Source organism: Python bivittatus, unplaced genomic scaffold (genome assembly GCF_059951505.1).
Source record: "Python bivittatus isolate LINGU-HERP-01145 unplaced genomic scaffold, Pbiv_v1 ctg000020_np1212, whole genome shotgun sequence".
Lineage (NCBI taxonomy): Eukaryota > Metazoa > Chordata > Lepidosauria > Squamata > Pythonidae > Python > Python bivittatus.
The window spans coordinates 63,180,934-63,194,345 of record NW_028277030.1 but is presented as its reverse complement, the minus strand read 5'-3'; the positions used below and the strand labels follow the sequence as shown (position 1 = coordinate 63,194,345).

General features: G+C 36.3%; 1 protein-coding gene across 1 annotated transcript in view; it reads right to left on the bottom strand.

Annotated features, from left to right (window-relative positions):
- The window catches only part of SLC35F1 (solute carrier family 35 member F1), a 216,407-nt gene that overhangs the window by 42,718 nt on the left and 160,277 nt on the right, over positions 1-13,412 (bottom strand). Inside the window, exon 3 of the mRNA XM_088139919.1 lies at positions 10,097-10,224. Within this exon, the coding sequence (XP_087996045.1) occupies positions 10,097-10,224 (128 nt within the window). The remainder of the gene's footprint in view (positions 1-10,096; positions 10,225-13,412) is intronic.

Genomic DNA, 13,412 nt, shown 5'->3' with positions numbered 1-13,412 from the left:
TAAAAGAAAACAATAAAATAACTACTAGATAGAGATCAAGCCTATCATTAGGGATACTATAATCTTTATTGTCTTATATTTTACAATGTGAGAACATGACAGTAATGCATTTAAACTGGCATGTCATAAAATAACAACCATAGCCACTATTTGAATAGGAAAAGCTGAAAACAACAATCACCATTTGTAAGACCAAGTAAATCATCATCATCATCGTCATCATCATCATCAGCGGCAGCAGCGGCAGCAGCAGCAGCATAATCATAATCTATCCTAATGAAAAAATTATATGTACTGTAGATAAGAGAGAGCCAGTTTGGTCTAGTGGTTGAAGCATCAGGCTAGAATCCGGGAGAACCTGAGTTCTAGTCCTGCCTTAGGTACAAAGCTAGCTGGGTGATCTTGGGCCAGTCACTCTCTCCTAGCCCTAGGAAAGAGGCAATGACAAGCCACTTCTGAAATCTTGCCAAGAAAACTACAGGGACTTATTCAGACAGTTGCCAGGAGTCAAAAGACAGACTTGAAGGCACACACAACAATGTATTGCACTATACAATTTGTTATAAACCACTTTGGGAAGCCACTTAATTTCCTTTTGGACTGAGGCACACAACTTGCCCCCCACCAAAAAACCCCCCCTGTAGATAAGGTCCTTGGCTCTTCATGGAACATAGGTAATAGTGAGGCAAGCTGGGAATTGTAATGGGGATTTTTCTTCACTCTGACTTTTGATGATCAAGCATCCTGGGTTCTTGGCCAACTTCTCATGGAACACGTAATGCTGAAATCCATAGCAGGCAAATCATTCAGATGCAATATTTACAACAAACCATGAAGTGATAAAGACCATTCAAGTGGTCTTCTTTTGAACTGCTTTCTTGTAATATGTGTTTTGTGTGGGTGCAGATTGTGTAAGAATGTTGCAACAAATGAGGGTAACTGGGCTTTTAACATTTCTTTCTAACTCAACTGAGAACTAAACAAGAGAAAGGCTGTTAGTTACATGGGAAATACCCACATCATTGGATCTGCCCATGTAGCTGTACCATTCATAAATTAATTTAGATACAACATTGATGTGGTTTAATACTATGGTATCCTGCAATCATGGCACAAAGGGACCAACAATATTGACTCACATCATTATTAATGACATTCACATTAAGAGTTTTAAAATTCTTAAAAACAGAAAAGAAAAATAAACTTGGATATATAATGTCAGGTCTGGCTGGTATTAGAATACAAAAATGCTGGTTATAGTATTTTATAACTTAGAGCTGAGACGTTTGATAAACTATTGATTGGGAGAAAAGCCAAACATACAGGTTACCATTTTTTTTCTTCCAAGTAGCTTCATAAAGGACAGAGATATGTGAAGAAATTAACTTTCCTGGGACTGCTGAAAGGTTATTTCAATGCATCAGTTGGAATGAAGATTCCAAACATTCACTTTGAAAAAACTGTCATTTAAAACTCAGCCGACTGGCAATGGCAGAACATGCCCAGTAAATGCTGTTAAGTACAATGCAGAAGAAAATCTAACTTAAAAAAAAAAAAGCAATGCATAATGCATGACATTTTTTAAAAAAAACCCAGCAATGTGGAATACAGAATACATAATGTAGAATGCTGGCATCTACTTAATACTAAGAAACTGAAAAACCAGAAAATAGTTATATATAGGAAAAAAGAGCTGAATATATTGTGAGATATGTGTGGGAGAGAGAATTTTGTCCAAGTGAAAAGCAAGATTTCTAACCATACTTAAAACACATCTCTTGAGTTACTCCTACTGAATGTTGTTTGGATCCACCCAACAGCAGTAGGAATACATTTGGAAATAGCACACAGGCATGTGTGAAATAGCAAGCATATGCAAAAGCCTTTTCCTGAAATACCAAAGAACTGACTAATTAAAATGTAATGCAGCATCTAACAAGTAGTCCTCAACTTACGACCATTTATTTAATGACCATTCAAAGTTTTGACAGTAATGAAAAAAGTGACTTACAACTAGCCCTCGCACTTACAACTGTTGCAGCTTCCCCATGGTCAAATGATCAAAATTCAGGTGCTTGGCAACCAGCATGTATTTATGACAGTTGCAGCATCCTGGGGTCACATGATCACCATTTGTGACCTTCCCAGAGCACTTCCGACAAGTGAAGTCAATGAGGGAGGCTGGATTTGCTTAACAACGGCACGATTCACTTAACGATTGTGGTGATTCACTAAACAACCACTGTAAAAAAGGTTGTAAAATTGGGTGTGACTCACTTAACAACCACATTGCTTAGCGACAAAAGTTCTGGTCCCAATTGTAGTCATAAACCGTGGATTACCTGTAATTTATAAATTCTTCCATCTCTCTTAAAGGTCACTAAAATGTTCATGTATACTTAAGCACCTATTTTCTCTGAAGTATACTAGAATACACCAAATCTCCAACACTCTACAGAAACAGATATTCCTGGAGTTTTTAATTTCACAGGGCTTGCTTACTGATTTGATTACAACATTTCTATCTTAATCTTAAACAGTAGATGAAGACAGATTATATATATAGTTTGTAAGAACAACAAAAGGTCACATATATGGAAAAAGCTGGATATAACAACAGCTTCCTTTCCTGTTCATAAGGCAGTTTGTTGTTGTTGTTCTTGTTGAGTCGTTAAGTCGTGTCCGACTCTTCGTGACCCCATGAACCATATCGCGCCAGGCCTTTCTGTCCTTCACTGCCTCCCTGAGTTTGCTCAGTTTCATGCTCATTGCTTCAGTGATGCTATCTAACCATCTCATCCTCTGCCGTCCTCTTCTCCTTTTGCCTTCAATCTTTCCCAGCATCAGGGTCTTTTCCAAAGAGTCCTCTCTTCGCATTAGGTGACCAAAGTATCTGAGCTTGAGTTTCATTATCAATCCTTCCAATGAGCAGTCAGGGTTGATTTCCTTTAAGATTGACTGGTTTGACCTCCTAGCAGTCCAGGGGATTCTTAAGAGTCTTCTCCAGCACCACAGTTCAAAGGCATCAATTCTTCGGCGCTCAGCCTTCCTAATGGTCCAGCTCTCACAGCCATTCATTACTACTGGAAAAACCATAGCTTTGAGGATCTTTGTCGGCAAGGTGATGTCTCTGCTTTTTAATATGCTATCTAGGTTTGCCATAGCTTTCCTCCCAAGGAGCAAGTGTCTTTTAATTTCATGGCTGCAGTCTCCGTCTGCGGTGATCTTGGAGCCCAAATAAATGAAGTCTGGCATTTAGTTGGTGCTATGAGCTCTGTTGATGGACAGGAGGGGCATGAAATGCTAAAAGTTTACCATGCTGTTTCCTTTTTCTCCTGCACACCTGAATTACTACTAGACTAGCAGGAATTCCTTAGGCGTTGCCCTTTCTATTTCTGAAAGATTCCAGCTCAGATTGTGAATGGATAGGGGCTCACCTCACCAAATGTGTCTCTCTATTAAGAAAAGACCTTCCACACCATATGGAAGTATAAAAGGAAAAGAGAAGACTAGATCTTTTTCTATTTATTTGTCCATCTTCACCCAATTTTACAACCTTTTTTACAGTGGTTGTTTAGTGAATCACCACAATCATTAAGTGAATCAGGACAGACCACCAAACAGGTAAACCATAAAACTCTATTCTGAAATGGTACAAACCAGATACGAATTACATTTCAGGGAAAATTAGGATTCATATATGCAATCTTTTTGGACCGTAGATATTTGGAATTTAAGCGTATATCATGGAAACTGTGGGTAACTTTGGTGATGGGGGGTGCTTGCCCAATTCTAAAATGACTGGTCACAAAATTAAAAGGGGGGGCAGGCAAATCGCTTGGTGACTACCGAGGAAGCTGTCTAAGGATATACTGGAGGACCAATACATCTGTTTTTTTCATATTTGTAAACACAAAATCTATTCCCATATTTGCTCTGTTATATCTTAGCATAAATCTTCTGCTTTAAAGGATTTCTAAAACATAATATTTTCTGTGGATTGGTTGGGAATTTATTCCAATATCTTCTGGAAAAAAATGGATCAGTGTCAGGACATGTTTTTAGACAGCAAAACAAGGCATCTCGCTGGGATGAGATGCTTTATACTTATTGCTGCCCATGTAACGAGATTAAGGCAGTAAAGTAGGATTAATATTTTAGAATTGTCATAATACAGGGAAAGTGTCTGAGAAAACTATTTTGGTGTGACCTGCGAATTTGCCCTAATACCAAAAGTCAAATCTGCTTCTAATGATCATATTGAGAGCAGTCCTAGTGATTTTAACTGCTTTTATAAAACCAAAATATTTTTTATTGTTAGCCAACTTGAATGACCTATGGGGAGAAAGATACTATATAAACTATATAAATAAATACATACACTTTAAAAAGTCTCTCCCTTGGTTGTTAAATGAATTGTCTTTCTGACTGTTGGTCTCTGACAGTAAATGAAATAAATAAAAGTCATCATTCAACCTAGTCATAAACAATCCTGACAAATCTTTTGAGTCTGCAAATGTGGAAAGGTATTTAAATAAAAAGAATAAACAGGGAATAACTCTGAAGTCCAACAGTCCTTAGAAGTGGTCCAAGGGCTAGAGAAATACCCAGTTTTGCCTCTCAAAGAAAGAGCAATGTCCTCTGATCTCAATGGGGAAAATGCAGTATAGGGGTCCCCCTGAACACCTTTTCCTTGTCAGCCTTAGTCAGGGTTATGATCTGCTTTGTGAACCTAGAGAATCCAAAGGTTTGACCAGAGAGAGCAACAGGAGGAGTTATGGATCCAATCTCTGACATTTTTCCCATTGTGGATTTTTCTATGACACTGATGTAGTTAATTAATTCCTTCACATTGGCTTCAATGGGACAAAGTTTCTGATAAAACAGATGAGGACATTTGGTGGCTGAGGGTTGCCCTTTGTGTGTGTGTGTGTGTGTGTGTGAAGGGTAAGGATATCAGGGAGGAGAGGATGATGCAATGCAGGTGGAAACATTTCACAAATACAGTATGTGAACAGAGCCAGGAATGCCTTTTTAAATTATATAAAACTTACTTTAGGGTTACCCTACCATTTTTATGTGTATCCCACATTCAAAATGATAGAAACAATAGATCTTTCTTCTGACAATTGCGGTCAGAATCAACAAAATATGGGTTTCTAGGCCTCCAGTTGCTGAACCCTTTTCCCCGGTAAAAAACATAAAAAACAGCGTAGGAAAGGAAAAGTTGACAATTTTCTTATCCTTAGTGGACAGAAATCTGGAGATACTCCAAGTCAAACTGTTTTGGAAAAACAGGAGTTTAACTCCATCACTGGACGAGGGGTTGCTGAATTCACAGACATCAAAAGGTTTCAGGCAATCTCAGAAAGGCTCAACAAACAATGGACTTTTAACACATTATAATTGTCAACTGATAAGGTAGTTGTTAGCTGTTTCTCATGTAATCTGCATCTGCATAACCAACTTCTCTTCCTCTCCCTTTCCTCCCTCCCTTCACTGCAATTTAAATCCGACATCAATCTACCAGTTCTATGCATCTGATGAAGTGAACTGTGACTCACAAAAGCTTGTGTCTTTTAATCACATGTGTGAGCTGGAAAAAGTGCTAATAGATTGCTCCTGATTTTTCCCAAATCAAGGAATTAGAATTATCCTTTCAAAAAATGATTTGATTTTTACATTAATTCTGTTAATATGCAAAATTTAAAAAAAGAAAAATACAACAAAGAAAACAGGACAAAAGACCAAAAAAAAACATATAATACAAAACATACATAATGTACAGAAAAGGAAATAGAAAAGATACACATTAATACACACACACATACACAAAAAAGCAGCCATGCGCATACACTCATAAACTTATGTAATATATAGGAAAATCTTGAAATGCCTTAAATATATTAATATGAGAATCCTTTTAAGTACATATAATAATCTTGAAGTGATATTCATTTTTATAACATTTCCCTGTCTCTAGAACCTTAATTCAAATTTCTAACTATATCAACATTAATCTGAGATAACCCATTCAAAATATTTACAACTAGAAACAAGGACATTTTATAAGAGATATTCAAAGATATTTACAAAAAATTCAGAGCCAACTAAAAAACTCAATCTTTACAGATTTCAATAGTTGCATTCAGACTGATATTTTTAAAAAATCATGTGTAATTGAAACCTCCTCCAAAAAGTTCCATTACACCACATCATTCAATATCATTATTGTTGATTATATTTTTTCTGATGTTTTTTCTGACTCTATATCTGAAATCACTATTATAATTTAATAATACTATAGGCTGGTTGCCCTTTTATAAAACCAGGGGGTTGCACAGGATTTTGGCATACATGTATAACAAGGAAATAGCTTGCATGATCAGGAGAAACTCTACCAACCCTCAAAACAATTATATCTGGAAAAGGCGTTTTTAAAAACATAGTTATAAACCTCCAACAAATTAGGAGCATATCAAGACAATAGATATCTTACATCACAACAATAACACAGAGATAGATTTTTAAAAGCAAGTTAAAATCTCATACTAAATGCCTTTTTAAAGAGAAATGTTTTGTTCAAATCAGTGAAGTAGGAAACTTCTTAGTTCCAATTAACTCTGGGGTGATGGGACATGTAAGTGTGCCTATGGTGGTTACTTCAATAGCAGGCTCATTGTTTGGGAGTAGATGATCATTTAGCTATATTCTAAGCCATTCTGGACTTTAAAAGTCACAGTCATGTTGAACTATACTTATACCGTAAATAGAAGGCAGGATAGCCATTTGAAGAACAGACCCAGAATAGCATTATTCTACTGCAGCCTGGATGACAAGTAGCTTCAACATAGTCTACAAAAGCTGTCCAATGTAAACAACTTTCTCATAATCCAATGTGATATTACTAAGGTATTTGTTACATTACTAGGCTTTCATTGATCAATTCCAATGAATATAGATGGCACATCATTATCAGCTGGGCAAATAATTCTTAGCAAGCATCCAAGATGAATGCCAAGTTTCAGAAGATATCCAAACCATGAACTTATGTTTTCAAGGTGAGTAATATCCCATTGCACACAGCTTCAATTCCTACTTCAGCCTTACTAAGGCTACTTCTTTCTTGACTGGATTATATTTCAGTTTATTATGACCCAACTAATTCAACAGCCAGGCAATGATTTAAACAACCTTCCTTGAATGGAATGGAAAGGAGAGATGTAGCTGAATATTATCTCATATTTGTTACACTAAACCAGTGATGGTGAACCTATGGCATGCATATCAAAGGTGACACACCATAATGTTTTGGGTGACATGCCAGCGTTCACCAACACCCAACAACTATTGTCCCTGTTGGAAAGAAACTGAGTTTGTTTTACTTGTATTTCATTTTTGTAATTATTTGATGTTTCTTTATATGATTATAACTCTCAAACCTCAAATGATCTCCACTACACATAGATGTTAAATATCATGGAAGAGAAGAAATAGAATTCTGAGGAACACAATCACCTAAAGACTAAATTAAGGTAAGTCTCTCAGCATCACTTTCCAAAAACAATTATCCCAGAAAAATAAAGTCACCATACCCCTCACTTGTATCCCTGTAATTTGGTTTAGAAGGACACCATGGTTAAGAGCTTTTAATCAGGTCCAGCAGAATCAACAGAGACATGCTTTCCCTGTCAAATTATTGGATTAGTTCATTTATCGAGGCAGCCAAAGCCATCAAGGTCTCAAAACCAGCTATAAAGCCAGACTGAAATATAACTAGATTCTCCTTTCCTTTAAGGATAAAAACAACCCAACCTACAGTACTTAGAGCGGAGAAGTCATCACACATACCAGCACCTAGCCCAAATTAAAATATTAATCAGAAATTCATCAGGATGAGAGAACTAAGGGTGCTTTTTCCAATAATAATCTCACCACAGAATCACACCTTTCCAAATAAAGCAATTACTTCCTGGGCAAAGGTCAAATGTATATGTAGTTGAGTTTCTTCTGCGTGCTTGGGCTTGTACATTCTTGGGCTGTACAAACTGAGACACCACAATATTGCTCTGTTTGCAGCATCTAATTTACAGTACAACAAAGCATCCTTGGACTTTATTACATATCCTTAGGAAGGCTTAGAGCTATTTCAAAATTAAAAACAAAAGAAGTGCATGGAATTCCATCAAGTTTCTTTCAACAATTATTGGCTCTTGCAGTCAGTTTAAGATGAGAAAAAGAGTGAAATGTTTCTTGAAGTCTCTGCAAACTTGGCATATTTGTACAGTATACAAGTTTTCCATCATGAAACAGATTCTTTAAGCGATATATATGGTAAAGCTCATTATCTATTGAAATGGTTCATATATTCCTTATTATTAAAATATTGCCTATGACTCTTCAAGTAAGCATTGATTGTTATCAGTTAAAAATATAGCAAGTGCAATGCATTTATTCATTTCACAGTTCTAGCTGCTTGCTCATACATGCAGGAAACGTTCTCTGTATGCAATTGTATTTCAATGCATGACCTTACAGAAAATTAATGTGCTAGACATAGGAATGTTTCTGCAATCAAACAGCTATTGCCATCTCTACATAAAATTATGTTTTTACATGACGGTCTATATTTCTACTTGTAAGGATGAAAAGGTGGCATGAACAAAAATGGCTATCCCAAATGTATGGCCCAATTTGTAGGCAGCAAATATGGGATAACCGTTTAGGCCATGTTTTTAGAGAAACAACACAATTATTTTAGAAAATTTGCACAGAAAGGCATCTTTCCAATTAAAGTGGAACTTTTTTCCACCATTCATCACTGTATTCCGAATGTCATGAATGTACTCCAGGCATTCTGGGATGAGGTCACCTGTAATGGAGTCACCTGCAACATTCTGGGATATGTGAATATCTGACAGTCTCAGAGACTTCAGTTGATCACAAGCAAAAGAAATCTCTGTTCTTACATATATTTTGAATCTAGGAAAGGGAGTGGAACACTAGACCTGACTTCTAATAAGAGGTACAGCAAAAAGGGTGCTAAGATTGCAATCATCTGCACACCTGTCTGAGAGCCATTCAACACAGTAGGACATATTTCTGAATCAACTTCATAGAATTTCACCAAAGGGGAAAGACAGAGTCCATGTGACCACAAATTTTGGCTTATCTACTAAACCCAGCTAAAATTTGTGGGCCTTTGGTAACGTTATCACATGGAGTGCATAAAACTGGTTTGGTTGTTTGGGTCAAACAAACAAACAAGAATACACAGGCACATAGCTACAACATGCGTGAAGGTTTAAGTTAAGAAAAGTAATTGTGAAAAAAACAGGACCATGACTTAATACTCCTTGGCACCAAACCTACAATGCAAAGAGAAGAAAATGGTTGAAAGATTACATGTCTTGAGTAAAACCCATCACATGAAGCCTTCCCTTGGGTTATGCCACCCAAGCAGTTCTGCCAGAAGGGACCTGCAAGTTTAGGCCCTTTAAAGAAAATTGGTAATTTCATCATCTGAAGGCTATATTACAGTGACGTGACCTTTATTGTTTCCGGCTTGTAGGATACTTATCCATCTGTTTCCTTGCTGTGTAACTTCTCAATAGTTGTCATGCATATGAAGTCTTTGATTTTTGAAGAATAATATCTACCAAACTATGACGTTAGCTTCCAGTATTGACTCCTAATTCTACATGAAACTGGATATGGGGGATGAGATAATAGCCTCCTTTTCACATTTCTTAACATGTTTTTAATCCTTGTACAGAAGAGTGAACAGGATTATTACTGCTTATCTCTTTAACTTATTTGAAGCTCCTAGTTTCATCTTTGCCAGCATAATGAGCAAAGCTAAGAATGAGCTTTATGTGCCCACAGCCTTATATCTGTAATTATCATATTTATGCTTACCATGCCTTACATAAATGTAAGACCCATTCTCTCTTTTGAGCCAACGCATGGAGGAAATAGGATGCCAGTCTCAGGAAGGAAAGTATGGATCTATTACTGTGAAGTTCAATCCTGTTTCCTTTGATATTCTGATTAAGTTACTGGAGAGAAGACAAAATAAACTAGGAGAAAATCTTACCTGTACACTAGTAAAAGTGGTATACTGATAAGCTTTAACTACCAGGTAATTCGCTTCTATATCTATTATTCCAAGGATCATGTACTTCCACCATCTTCGTTTCAAGATTGCCAATAAATTTTCTTCACCTGCATTGGAACAGGGGAGGGGGGGGGGAAGAGTTTTTTTTTTAAAAAAAATCAGAATTATATGAATAATATTGTCCCAAAAATGCTACAAAACTTCCTATCACCAGTAATATGGGGATATGTTAGTTCTTTCATATACATGTAAATATAATATTGTTTAGTGTGGAAGTTAAGCCTAAAATGTCTCTTTTCTAATACACAGTCTTCCAGCTAGAAGAGTGATAATATGGGTGCATGTCCAAAAGAGGTGGAAAATTAAGCTATGAGGGAGGCAGCAGGTGCTGTTCTTCTCTCCTCCACCTCTAATTCTACACCCATCAAATGGACAATTGGATTATCTTCTCCAGCCTCCATGTGCTTTTCCCTACTTCATAAATATAAACTATTTCTAGGTCCCCACTTGTATGAATTCAGTTGCCCTGCAAGCAACAATAACCCTGTACAACAAAACCCCACTGGCAAAATGTTCAGAATTTGAGATTTTCCATGACAAACGACAAAAAAATAACAAATCTGAGACAGAGACAGAGATAAAGATAATAAATCTGGTTTCTATTTCTCCATCCATCCACTATTGCTCTATACTTCGTGCTAGAATGAAGTAGTAGGATTAGTCAATGCATGGACATTCATCAATTTTACATTCTATCATATACTTGTTTTGATTTCCACTTATGGGTGTGGGAAGAGATGCTATATGAATGGATTTTGAAAAAAGTAGGCTTTGTGAATCTGGAGGTGGGGAAGAAGAAGAGGCCATGCCTACATGCACTGAGTCATTCTCAACTGTTATTTGGATAGATTGGCAGATCAGCCAACCTTTGCATTTTAGGAATGGGTTTCAGCCAATGCATTTTCAGGTATTGGCAACCCCCACTAATGACTAATGCCCTCAGTCTGTAATTTTGAGTGTATCTACAATTCTTATGGGTAAAATACGTGGTCTAATTTTAGAATTGTTTGCTTGCTTCCCTCTTTATCTCCCTGTTTTTTCCCCTACCGTGTCTGATAGATTCTGAAGAATTTGAAAATGTTTACACTTACTTGTTAAGGGTATTATCTAACTATGGATTTTGGATTCTTTTCTTTCTTATGCAGAAGATCTAAGATGCAACTGCACAATAAATTTACCCAGGCATCAGAATAAAGGAAAAGAGATGATGAAATCATAACCTATTGTTGACAAATTCTAAAAGCCTGATGCTATGTTTTCTCATGTCAAACTTTTGGGCTTGCTTAGAAAAAGGTTCCATGCACTGAGCGAAGATGATCTTTGTAGGTGTGCATAACTGGCAGCTCAACTTCCTCAAGAGTCAATTTTGTGTAAAGCCAGAAATATTTGCCAGTGCCCTTGAAGAAAGCATCCTGTCAATCATCCAATCCTCTATTTCTATTTTGTAAAGATTGACTGAACAAGAGCTACTGATTAAATTTACTGCTTCCCAGAAGTTAAATAGTCTTAAGGTGTCCAATTGAAAAGAAAATGAACTTGCATCCAGCTTTTGATATTAAGCTTCTTATCTGTTTTACTGATTTATATCTGGCAGGAATTCATCAGATTTGTAATATAAGCAATACATTATTGCTACAAATGAACTTCTTAATCTGTGTTGGCTTTTTGTTAGGAAATGTGAATTAAATGCAATAATTAAGAATGATACTTATTAGCTTTGATCTCTTCAGGTACATACTCTGAGTCATCTGTATTTTTTAAGGCAGCCTGTACTGCAGATGGATAACAAAGCTAATGATTGGTGATGATGAGATTGTGGTGAATCTTGAACTATAGCCATGGATGTCTCAGGAGTGTGTATCTTAAAAATGTGTAATAAGTTTTATATCAGTGTAACGTCTCCTAGAAGCCAGGACTTGCCCTACACAACTTTCATTATATACTGCATTTTATTTTCAATAATTATAAGCTGTTCTAGCCCTTATTTATATAAAGAGAATAGAAAAGGGAAAAAGAAAACAACAGAAAGAAAGGGGGGAACCCCAAGACAACAAAAAGTTAAAAACAAACAGACAAGGTATATGTATATGCATATATACAATTTTACACAAGCATTGCCATAAATGTATAGGCCACCCCTATAACAAAAGCACCCTGACTGATTTTTTGCCACTGCCCTTTTAACCTGACTTGGTTTATTGGAAGCAAATGAATGATTCAAGGGCCATTTGTTCATCTTTTCTTTCATTAACTAATATGACTAAAGATGCTTCCAATTAACAGTGTAAGGGTTTCATCCTGATTATATCCTGGCCTTCTAACTATATTGAGTTTTAGAAATTTAAAAAATCTGTCATTATTAGGAAGAAGAAGAGAAATAACAGCAACTACACCATGGATTATGTACTTTGTCCAGACAGAATTATGTGGATAATTTGAGAATTGATACTGGATGAGACATTGTTTTTCTACATCCTCATACAGTTCCATTAAGCTTTATATTCTAAATAAGAATGACCATAAAAATGCTTTTTCTTTGCATAGTATTATATAGTAGATTTAAAATATATGATCAGGCATTTTATGTTGATTTGAGAATACAAAGGATAATCCTAGGCTTGGCTGCCCAGCAATAAATCATGATTATAATTCTGCTGTGAATTCTACTCACAGAACACTACCTTGCTGCCTCGTTAGCTTACATGATGGATAATTAAAGGATGTATTTTCAAGATGGAGCAGCCTCTTAAAAATAAAGTAGCCTCTTAAAAGGAATGTAGTACTTTCAAAATATATCCTCAAGAGTTATTATGTCAAGTACCCTAATACATGGTTGCAATACATACACCTGATAATAAGTGCAAATCTAATGGCACTGATTCTTCAACATGTCATGACCTACTGACAACAAAGGGGCTGTAGGGTGCAGGTAAAAAGTTAAGGATTTATTCGGTGTCCCCTCTCTGTAAGTAATCTGAGGTCCTTTACTTCTGCCTTATTTCCCAGCTATGCATGCACAGAGCACAGGCTCTTGGACTCTGGTCTTTGCCTATCCTTATAATCTATTTTATATGAAAAATTCTCCTTTCTATTATAGAACCTCTTCACCAATTACTGCTCAGGGCAAATTCCCAGTCACAGGATTGTTCAGATACACATCCAGAATATTCTAATCTCCAACAAAAACATACTTGAGATTTGACCCAAAATATCTTACAGATTCAATGCCATCTTC